We start from the raw sequence: 12,268 nt of genomic DNA, 5'->3' as shown, positions 1-12,268 counted from the left end.
GTGAGAGGACAAATTTATACAGTATACTATCAATAGGTAGGTACTTCACATTTATAATATGCTTAATTCATTTGACTTAAATAGTATTAAATCAAAATATGTTACTAAAATCAACAAAGTTATACTTTCCTACTCATAAATCATAATTTTACTCACTACATAATTAACTATCAAAAATGGATTAAGTAACTTTAAAGATTTTGATTACGTTAACAAGATAAAATAGGTACTATGTATAGGTAGTTTGAATAGGTATTATCATCATTAATTTTACTATAAACCGAAATATAATTCAACACAACACATTATATACATTGTAAAATATTATTAATGATTAATGAATATAAACACACGTCATTAAAATGTAGATACGGATAGACCTGGGATATTCCAACAATCAGTATACAAATTAGACTTAATTTACTTAACTGTATGAACTAGAAAATACTACTCTAATAATAAAAAATATTAATCATCGTGTAGGCATTTTTATATAACTATAAATTATAATAATGAGTAAAACCACTCGGTAAATTTTGTAAATTAATACCTATAATAATTGGATATGAAACATGCCTAAAAATATATATTACATGTACCAAGTAATTTTTTAAGCATGCTTACTCCCATTTTCCGCTTAAATAGTACATGTATTCAAATTCTGATTTTTGGAATTTTTAGTAGACCTACAGACCATATTTTCAAATTTCTGATATTTTTGTACTACTTGAGAAAGTATCTTGCAAACTTTTATTTTTCAAATTAGAACCCGTATTTTTACTCAAAAATTATTTGGTGGATGTTTTTTTTTTGAAAGTATTGATGTATCTAAATTAAAATCCTAATAAGTACTTTCTAAGTTATTAAAATGTTTATACTAATGATAATAATCCTTAAAAATGGTTTTTATAAAAAAAAAACTGTATGTATAATGTTAGATTATGTACCGTATTTATTAAGTAATAGTAAATGCTAACTTTTTCAAATCTACTCTTAGGCCCCCTATCTATGTAACCCATTGCCACAGCCATATTATTCTTAAAACACAAAGTTACGTAACTCAAAAACTACTATCTTGATCTTTGATTAGGATACATCTAAATTCTCAAAAAAAATATCTGCTAATTAAAAATGTAAAAGAGTGGTTCCTATTTGAAAAACTAAAGTTCGTATTATCACAAGATCATTCTTAACTGGTACAAAAATTGCAATGCTTCGAAAAATGGTCTTCAAGTGTATTTAAAAATTCCAAAAATCTGAATTTTAATATAATATGTATAATTTAGATATACAAATAGGATGAGCATGCTTAAAAAATCACTTTATAGTCTTATGATCATCGCTTGAACTATACAGGTCGATTTGGAAAGCATTATTCCCCCCTATATTTTTTCCCCTTTAATAATAAATGATAAAATAAATAGTTCTGATTTTTATACAAGAAAATTTCCTGTTGTTTAAAAATTCATTGTTTCAAACTTAAATAACTTTTTTTGTATTTGTGATATCGAAAAAATAAATATGATGTGGCACAGTAAATGTGCTTCTCGTTAAAGTGTAAAAAGTTGGTTGCTCGCTTTATTTGGACCATATCCTGAGTGGTTTTATCCCTCACAAGACACTTTTTGCAATATTGTACGTTTGAAAGACGTAGACAACATATACGGGTGGACCATATTTTTAGTTATTTAGACTTTTGCTGATTGTCCTATGAAAAGTAGCTATGCAACTTATTTTTTCAAATAACGACCAACCTTTTTACTAAAAATAGTTAAGCAGATGATTTTTAAAAAATATTTTGAAACACTTAAGTTAACATTTTAATGAGTAGTTTCTGAGTTATCAAAATGTATATTCTAAGTATAATAGTTCTTAAAAATATAAAAATATGTAATATTGGATCTAGTATTTATGATACTCATTACCTACTCATAAAGTTTTTAAAAATTTTAAAATGTTGATACCCAGATAAATATAAGCTACCTATTAAAATGATCAAACAATCATAACCCCCACATCTTCCAAACCCATTGTCATGAACCTAACCTCCACAAAGTACGAATCTCAATTTAGATACATAAATATTTTCATATATTCATCTAATGACCAATTTATTGAACAAAAAAGTGATTATCATTTGAAGAACATTGGCAGGTATTATCCACTCCTTAAATGGTATATAAACCTAAGTATTTTAAATTATAGTTCTCGATAATATAGGTATTTGAAATTTCCAAAAATTAGAATTTGGATAGATTCATTATTAAAGGAAATACTTGTGTGAGCATGCTTGGTTGATCACATACATTTTATAAGAGTTTCTTACATTATTTAACTGTTTTGTTCAAATAATTATACATCTTTTAATTAAAATACCTATTGTATTTGTTTTCAACACCAAAGTTACAAAGTAAGTGAAATATATTGACGTATTAGTTATATTTGGTACCATGACAGTTATCTAGGTATAAATAAAATTAATAAACGAAAAATTAATCTAGGAAACCCGTACATCATATGATGGTAAAAATGAAAAATACATTTAATTCCAAAAAAAATAATATGAAAACATTAATTGTAATTGTTGGTATTTAGGAATAACTTATTTTTGTATGATTCATTTATAGAGTTGTACTTTTACCAAACTATTTACTAACTTATTAATTAATCAATTAAAATATAAACCATCAAAAAGTATAAAATAAAGAAATATATCCTCAAAGCAAAAAATCCTCAAAATATGCATATATAATAATATAAAGAATAAAATTATGAAACTAGGTTTGCCTTAGCGTACAACGTATTTGTTTCTTACTCTGCTATTTTTGTGATTGCTTAAAACAAATATGCAAATGCTAAAAGTTCCCTGCCATAAGTGTAAGGAATAGGCATAAGCGGTTTTGTCCTATTTTTTAATGCGAAACCGTACAAAATTATTAAAATAATAGATTATTAACTCTTTATAATCTCAACAAGATAAGACTATAATACGGACTTTGGGAGACGATTGCCCCTCCTACCACTGTTATAGTAACTTAAATTTTTAAAATAATTTTATTAATTATCACATTTAACATTTAAAAACCATTATTTTACATAGTTTTGTTAAGACTGTGAGGTTTAAATAGTTTCAATATTAAAACTAGGTATTATAGTTTTTAGTTGTAACTTCTTAAGTGTTAAGTTACTAAAAAAATCGTAAAATTATCTACTTGAAGTACTACCTAGACTTGATTTCAGATCGACAGATATGGCTATTTGAAACTTTTGTACTACTTCTATACCCTAAGTTGTTGTGCCTATATAATGTACAATTTTTATTTTCATTTTCATTTCATTCACTCTTAAATAGTATACCTAATTGCTTTGTTGTAGTAGCTATAGGTACCTTTTATTCACACTGTTTTAACAACAATTTTTATCTATTTACTAAAAAATTTACTAATAATAAATTAATAAATACTAATTTACACAGATGTATTAGTTAATTATAATTTATTATTAAGCTCACTTTGTTTGGTAGGTACCTTTATAGTTATAAATCATTAAATATATTTGACGAAAGTTGTTAATAATATTTCAAAAACTATTTAAGTTTATGAAAATATTTAATATACATAATTTTAAGTTTCAAAAAAAATATTTTTCCTATTTTTTTTATCATCGTTTTTAAATTGTTTGGAGTACTCCGATGCAAAAAAATCAAAGTTTGAATGAATAGTTAATGAGTCATACATTTATAACTTATAACTCACACGTAATTTAAACTTAGATGAGTGAATTAAAGTAGTGCAGTCATACGCAGGTATATCCTGCAAAAATTGTATCCACTAATTTGCTCATCTAAACTTAAAATACTTGTGTTAAAAACTACTTCTCCGAAATTTGATTTTTATAGATCGAAATACTTCGATTAATATATTGTTTCAAAATACAACATTAAATATTCAAGTTTAAAAGAGAAAAAAAATTGCAAAATTAAAACTCTAAAAATAGCTAAAATTATAATGTTGCGTGATGACTTAAAATTACATGAAATAAATATTTTTAAAAACGTTAGTGTTTTCTGAAATATTGAGTGTCATACGTTAAATGAATTAAATATTTAAAATAAAGTTATACGGTAAACTCATGATGGGGTTGTATCTAATAAAGTGATACATATTTACTAAATCTAATAAATAAATATAAGTATTGTCGTATGCGGTCTACTGTACTCTTGCCACCTACCACATATGTTTCTGAAGTCATGTGCGGTCTATAACAAACATGTTGTCTGCCTATATGATCATTTTCAACGATTAGACTATTCGATGACGATTAGGCTTTATCTTATTGATGGAACTTCTACAACAATAATATATAATACTATAATAAAACCTGGGTCCACCAATAATCATTATTATTCGTGAATGTAGTCGTAAACGTGTAATATAATAAGTTTAGTTTGTGCATTGTGCTGTAATATCCATGTGAATATGTGATACGTTGTTCTGATGTTTAGCCAAACATTTCAATGTAATTTTTCAATCGGAGGAGAATACAATAGCTTTTTTAAATAAAAAGGGATTTATTGAAATTGATACTCCTCCTTGTGTAAACTGTGTCTCACCAACCAAATTTATATTCGGAAAGAACGGGGAAAAGATCAAACTGTGATACGATGTACTAAAAAAGGTTGCCAAAGAGCTCAATCCATCTGTAAATGTAACACTTTTTCAAGAATAATGTATAAAGTAAAAATGGACAATGTAATAGTGGTTTATCAATGTCAACAATTTTAGGGTTGGCATATTATTGGTGTCTTGAAATACCACAAAATACCTAACTAAAATTAACGGGGCGTGGAAGTCACACAGTGCATGGCTGGATGAATTTCAAAATTTTGAAATGAAACTGTAAACCATTACCAATTTTTTGTCGATCCGAACAGTGGTTCGCACATACAGCACATAGAAAGTTTATTGGGAGGTTTAAAACTTCAAATAGTAAAAAAAAAATGCATTGTACACCACTATCATTGCTGTCCTCGTATTGAGCGGAACAATGGTGGCGTCTAAAAAGAGAATAAGTACAATATATTTGAATGTTTTTTAAAAGGCTTAAAATTATATTGTACCTAACGTAAATAATAAAAATGCTGTATTTTTTGTTTTTTAAACATATACCTAGACATATTATATTTGCATGTATTTTTCACCTACCTAAAATAATTTTTTTTCTTTTTAATTTTTTTAAAGATCGTGACGAGCATTATTGAATTATTATAATTATTTTGTATCATTAAATCAAATATACCAGAATTCTACTATAGTTCTACTATTTTAACTATAAAAAGTTTGTGATAGACCGCATATGACGTGTAGAAACACTTGTGGTAGGGCGCATATGACATGTAGAAACTAACATGGTTGATAACAAGTGTATCTCTAAATACGACAAGAATACCTAAATATTAAAATATATATTACCATATTATATTTATTAAAAGATATAGTTTATTATATAAAATCATTAAGAACAACGAGTAAAAATATTCTTGTAAATATATGATCATTAAATGTTTAAAATTTACATTTCGTATTGAAACTGGAGTTCAGAATGAACATCAATGAGACAATGCTATTGTATTTGTCTTTAATAGAAAATATATATGTATCTAAAAATTATGTTATAAGTTGAATGTACCTGCATTATATAATAAAAATGTTCTCCTTAAAAATTTATGAAATAAGTAATAAATAAATAAAATAAATATGTAATTTAAGTATTGTTTTTTGTACTTTATAAATATATAAGTTTAGTTTTTGACCTTCAGTGAAGTTAAATACCACCATAAACTGTCGCTGTCATAGCATATGGCAGTGTCGAAATGTTCATTATCCTATTATGCCTGAAACTTCTACCTTCCTCCTCTATGCTTCCTTCCCCTTCTCTTGGTTTTATATATAAATCGATTCGCGTCAATCATGACTGACCTATAAGCCTTGAATAAAATAACACCACTGCGATGAAAGTTTACTGTAACGATTTTAATGGAATTAGTGAAATACTCGTATTGGGTAGATACAGAAGAAAGTTTTAGGCTTTCAATATAAAGTAAAAATTTAATATTTTATCACTATAATAAAAATATATTTGTGTATTTATAAGATAATTTCAAGAATATCTAGTATTTGTTTATAATATTAAATTGTCTATATTGTTATTTATTCACATTTTATATTTAAATAATTTATACACAATCATTTTATTGAGTAGAAGGAATTTTTAAACTAACCAAATTTTTCATTCAGAATCTACAGCTTTTTTTCTTTTATAATATTAAAGCTGAATGCATATCATAAATCAATATGATACAAGTATACGACATTACGACTTTTTAATATAATGTAATCTTTATGTTATCACAAGCTTAAATATTATAAGCTAAGCACCTAATACATAATATAGGCAGCCGGGTCCCGGGTATATAATCTATCTAAAGTAAATCAAAAAATCTAAAATGGTTGTATAATTATCATGATTAAAAAGGATTACGATTTGTAATTATTTACTTATCATTCTATTGTAATAAATGTATAAATGTATTTAGTGTAGATAAAATTGTAATTGTTAAAAATTATAAATAAAATATATTCAGTTATAGATCGAACACTCATGAGGAAAAAATATAAAGAATATAAAAAACCTCGACTGAAGGGTTAGGAACATAAAATATTTAAAGAATAGTAGGTTGACATCTTAAATTATTCAGAATAATACATCGTCTCGTCTTCAAACTTAGTTTAACATAACTGTAGAAAGTAGTACTGCGTTCTATTCTCAATTCAAAATAATATAAACATTAAAAAGTTCAAAAGTTTAGTACTAAATTTAAATCTATTTAGAAAATGGTGTTTATGGTTAAACACTTGAACCGAAATGTGTGAACATATATATTTCTTACATTTGTAGAACATACAATACAGAATTAGATATAATATAAAGGTAGCAGACGATATATATGCATTTCTTAAAGATTTTTTGACATGAACTTTCAGTCAACAGATTCATATACATTTATCATAGTTTTCTATTATATACTGTATTAAATAGCTGATTATTATAATCCGGTATTTTTATCAATCTATTTATTAAGGGAAATATAGTATATTAGTAAGTACCTACAGTTGTGCAATAAAAAATAAACTATATACATTGAAAATTAGTAAGATTCGTGTACTATATAATATAGGTAATTAGTATAAAATGGAACTTCGAATAAGAAATTTTATTAAGTTATTATTAAACTTAAACGATGTTCTGTTAAAACGTTTTATGATCAAGACCCACAAGGGACACTGAAAAATAAATACTTTATCCTAAAATAATTAACGTATTTTTAGTGTGAATAATTTAACATGGTTACTAACTATAAATGTTTATTAACTATAAATGATTACATATTTTTATTTATTTATTTTTATTTACATGTATAGAAATAATTTTTATGGATTTGAAAAATGTAACTAATATGTACTCAAAATAATTTCACCTACTTAGGGAGATTGATATAGGTAGGACGGATATATAATATATTATGTGAAGGAACATAAATTTATTTAATTTGTTCAAATTCCCAACACGACCAAATCCTAAACATTTCTTAGTATAGCAAATAGAAGCAATATGTTATAATATCATAAATATATAATATATAAACAATTGAGATTTACAATTTTTAATCTAAAACTAAAAATAAATAATTACGCAAATTTCAAAAGCTAAACAAAAAAAAAAGATATGTAGTTACCTACTTTTTGCTAATAACTGATTTATAACTTAGCAAAATAGCAACAAAGCAATATAGTATCGTAGTTAAATGCAAATAAGAGCATATGTGCCCTAATATATAATACTCATTACCCATTGTACATTATATTAAATGATCATACAATCATTAATATATTTTTAAAATTTTCAGAATTTAAAATCTTCAACGGTGTCTTCTTCTATAGCCACTTGTCATAGACGTGGTGCTCCAAGATATGCTTTAGCTGATCAAAATAATACAACATTTAGTCGTGGATCATTTCCAAACGATTACAATGATGACGGCCTTGATGATTATTTAAGTCACAGGTTAGTTATTATAGATATAAAAATAAACTATTATATAATAAATATTTTTTGAATATTCAATATATTTAACATAATTATATATGTATATGACGTATATATTATACGATAATAGTCAATAAGGTTTATCCACCTAAACGTATGCCACTGCTATCAATTTATTTAATTTACGCATAGTATAAAATTCACACCAATTTAAAATTATTGTTTTATATAAATACGTTTAAAAAATATATAAATGCGTGGTATTTCCGATAAAAAATAAATAAATATCACTATACAGAGTACCTAATATAGATAACGCATTTTTTTGTTCCTTAAATACAGTGAGGTACCTACGCATTGAACATATAGAACTGCAACACAATACATATTTATAGTAAATATAGTACCTACTACGTATATTTCTACGTATGTTATGCCTTTGAAATTTAGACACATACATTTATAAAAAAAAAAAAATTATTTATCTGCAGTGGGTTCATCATGTCATAAAATATTGTTCGATATCAGGGTAGAGCTGTAGACTAGGTGGACTGTAAATAAGAACAAACCTTCTAAATTATCTATTAATATGCCCACAATTAAAACTTTTAATATTCATCAAAACCTAAATCAGGTAGTAGTTGTCTCATCATTTTTTTAAAACGCCCTTGATATATGACTACTGACTTGTATCGACCTTGTACAGAGGTTGACGCGTATGTGACGTGAGTAGCTTTCGGAAGTCTGTTGTGACTCGGATGCTTCTGTTATGTAGTGATATTGTTAGCCCGACGTGTGCGCCACCGGTATAGACTGTTATATTATATTGTAGACAGTAGGAGTCCACAAACATTATAATTAGACACACACACACACATACGAATATTATAACAAAATAGTCTGTCAAACCTCTCGTTATTTCATGTTAAAACACCGAGCATAACCCATTCACATGGTGCATTCGTTTTAGACGCTATACGCATCAATTGTTAATAATTATAAAATTAAAATATTAATAATATAATTATTTACGTATGTATGTATTATTTATTTTATTTTTTTTGGGGTGGAAGGCGGTACTCAGCAGATGAATGTAGCGTAGATACAGGAAGAAAATCTTTAACTTTTGACTTGTACGATAAGAAGCTCTCAGAGAGCATACACGACGTGCAAAAGAAATTTCATGAAATCACTGTATGTGAAAGCAGCACCGTCAAAGGTAAATATTTGTATAGCCAATTTTTTTTTTATAATTTTGTTAAGGAAAACTTTTGTAAAAATGTAATTTTAAATATGAAAATCTATAATTATTATATGTACTTAATGTCTTAATGTGCATATTGTAATGTAATTCAAAGTTAATTCTTCGTGCATTTCATGCACACAACAATAAAAAATAGTAATAAAATACAATAGAAAATATTTTTTCTTATTATTTTTATTTATCATGTAAAAATGTTGTATTGATGACTAAATGCCTAAATTCACAACACAAAATAATTTGTTTAAAATTTGGTTATAATTTGTGTTATTTAATTTTGCATTGTATTGATGTACAGAAATATTCATAATATATTAATTAATACATACTTTATAATTAGTATAATTATATAACACAACCCGTGTATTCACTTTTAATTGTTGTATACTTTCACAATTTTCACCACAAGTTTAATTGGAATAAGAAACCAAAAGATTGTATAATCGAATGCAAATATAATTTAAAACAAAGCATAAAATACTAATATGGGAACTTTATCTGTGTAATATTATTCTCCATTCACCAGATACTGGCTATTTTATGGAGAGTTACTTTTTTGCGAACGAACGAAAATCGAACAATAAGCCATCTTTAAAATTAATTTTTGAAATTCAATTATGATTTAGTTTCCACGAAATCATATATTACGATTTGATTTTTCTGTTAAATTGGTAACAATATATTTTGCAATACTGTTTCAGAGATGACACCAGAAATACCAGATTCACGAGTGCGAACGCCACCAGAATTATCACGTGTGAATACCGATGACCCAGCCGAATGTGTTAAGCAGATGTTAAAAGCTGCTAGAGATATGGAGTTGGAATCAGTTGTTAATATTTTAACAAGCCATGATGAAGAATTTTTTAGAAATAATATCAATGACACGGATTCAACAGGTCGAGTATGTACTAACAAGAAAATAATTATTTTAAAATAAGTTATGTAGGTTAGGTTAGGTTATAATCTATATTAACCTATATTAACCATACTTAAGTATGTAATAACTAAATAATTGGTAGTGACAAAAAAACATTATTAGAATATATTATTACCTAATTTCTATATATTTGAGAAAATAAGTTACAACAATAGTAAGAACATTTTTTTGAAATGTATGATAGAAAGTGACAGATATTTTTATACATATTCAAAAACTAACACTTGGGTCATTTTTATCTTATTAATAAGGGAAAAATAAATATAATACTTTAAAATAGTTTAAATAAATGTTGAATGATTGCATGAAATTTAATAATAAATATTCTAAACATAATGTAATTTAATATTATTTACTGGAGGTTTTACGCTTAAGAAATCGAAAAGGTTGTTCTCGTATACAAGGACTGGTAGGTTAACTGGTAAGGACTGCAATTGGTTATTGGTAATTAATGAAATAATACTATTTATTTTCATAACTTTTATTGAATTTACATCAAAAAAAAAAAAAATTTTTTGGTTGAGTATTTATCATGATTTATGATTGTATGAGAAAATTAAATTTGTTTTTAGCTTTATACAGGATGTTGTTTTATTAACACATGATTTGTAAAGCACTTGGAAAAACTCTAAAAAATCGACATCTTTTTAGATTGAAATTAAACAACGATAGGAATAAGTGATAAGTAATAATACTAAACTTAAAAACGTTGTAACTTGTAAAACTAACCAAAGTACTCATAACATACCAGTGTACTTCGCCAAGCGACCTAATTTAATATCTGTAATTCAAAATACTTAAAATAAAAATAAATTATGTGAAAGATAAGATATAAAAATATATGTATAACTTTTTTAAAGAACATATTGAGTTTTAACTTTTAAGTATTTTTAATTAATAAGAAGTATCATTTATTTATTTTTTGGTTGCCGTGGTAATTATGTTATATGGAAGATAAAATGTTCAAGACTTTAATATTATAAATTATACATGTAATCCGAAAGTCTAAAATTATGTATAGATTATATTATATGTAAATCTGAAAAATGGTATATTATACTCTTTATGAAAACGTAATGCTATGAATTTAATCTTTTTAGTTACCTATGACTACAAAAAAAGTAATTGGATGACATTTTCAATTTTAAACAAAGTTGCCACATATAAATCTTTTCAGGCATCCTTCTACAACTGTAAAATGTAATAAATAATAATATTAAAAATTTATAATCTGAGTGATCTGTTTAACTTTTTACATTGATTTCTATCTGTTATTAATTTCTATCCGTATTTGTAAAAATGATTTTCTAAATTATAAAGTATAATAACTATGTATTTTTTATGTCTTAAATTTTTTTCTAATACCTTTGTAGTTTTTAATTTCTAGTGAAAACATTTATATCGTATTTATAAAATTATTAATATGTATAAAATAAATCGAATATTGAATGAACATATTTTTAAAATATTTATAGCAATTTAAGTTTTAAAAAAGTAATGTAGTAATGTACTAAGTATTGATAGTAATAATAATAATACTTGCAAAGTTACAAATAAATATATTTTATTTGTTTGTTATTCACTGCTATACCTGTTTATAAGAAATATTAATATAATTGTTTGAAAATATTTGTGATCGGTCATCAAATTATTAGAAGTACATCTTATATTCTTATGATTAATAAAGTTTTTATCTGAAGCTTATAATGTTAACATCATACTTATGTTTAATAATAGTATGCATTTCTGTTGTTACAGACGCTATTGAGCTACGTTTCATCGAGTGGCAGTGCTGAAATAGTCGAAGAGATATTTAGAGTGCCGGATTTGGATTATAACAAACCGGACAATGAGGGCAATACACCATTACATTTTGCATCGCAAGCGGGTTAGTATAATGTGTAGTTATAGTTTGAACAGTGTTTTTTCAAGAGTTTGTTTGTAAACTATCATTTTTTTTA

At 25.3% G+C, this 12,268-nt stretch overlaps 1 protein-coding gene across 2 annotated transcripts in view; it reads left to right on the top strand.

The window, feature by feature from the left end:
* LOC111038499 (NF-kappa-B inhibitor cactus-like) overlaps positions 1-12,268 on the top strand; it is a 28,617-nt gene that overhangs the window by 7,567 nt on the left and 8,782 nt on the right. For both annotated transcript variants that reach the window (XR_002604990.1, XM_022321624.1), the window contains exons 3-6: positions 7,967-8,124; positions 9,180-9,325; positions 10,069-10,271; positions 12,066-12,195. Coding sequence is in view for 1 of the 2 variants with exons in the window: in XM_022321624.1 (XP_022177316.1) it covers positions 7,967-8,124; positions 9,180-9,325; positions 10,069-10,271; positions 12,066-12,195 (637 nt within the window). In the remaining variant the exon portion in view is untranslated. The remainder of the gene's footprint in view (positions 1-7,966; positions 8,125-9,179; positions 9,326-10,068; positions 10,272-12,065; positions 12,196-12,268) is intronic.

This window comes from Myzus persicae, unplaced genomic scaffold, assembly GCF_001856785.1.
Source record: "Myzus persicae strain clone G006 unplaced genomic scaffold, MPER_G0061.0, whole genome shotgun sequence".
NCBI classification, from domain to species: Eukaryota; Metazoa; Arthropoda; class Insecta; order Hemiptera; family Aphididae; genus Myzus; species Myzus persicae.
Note: the sequence above shows the minus strand (reverse complement) of the source record. Positions and strands in the feature narration are given on the sequence as shown.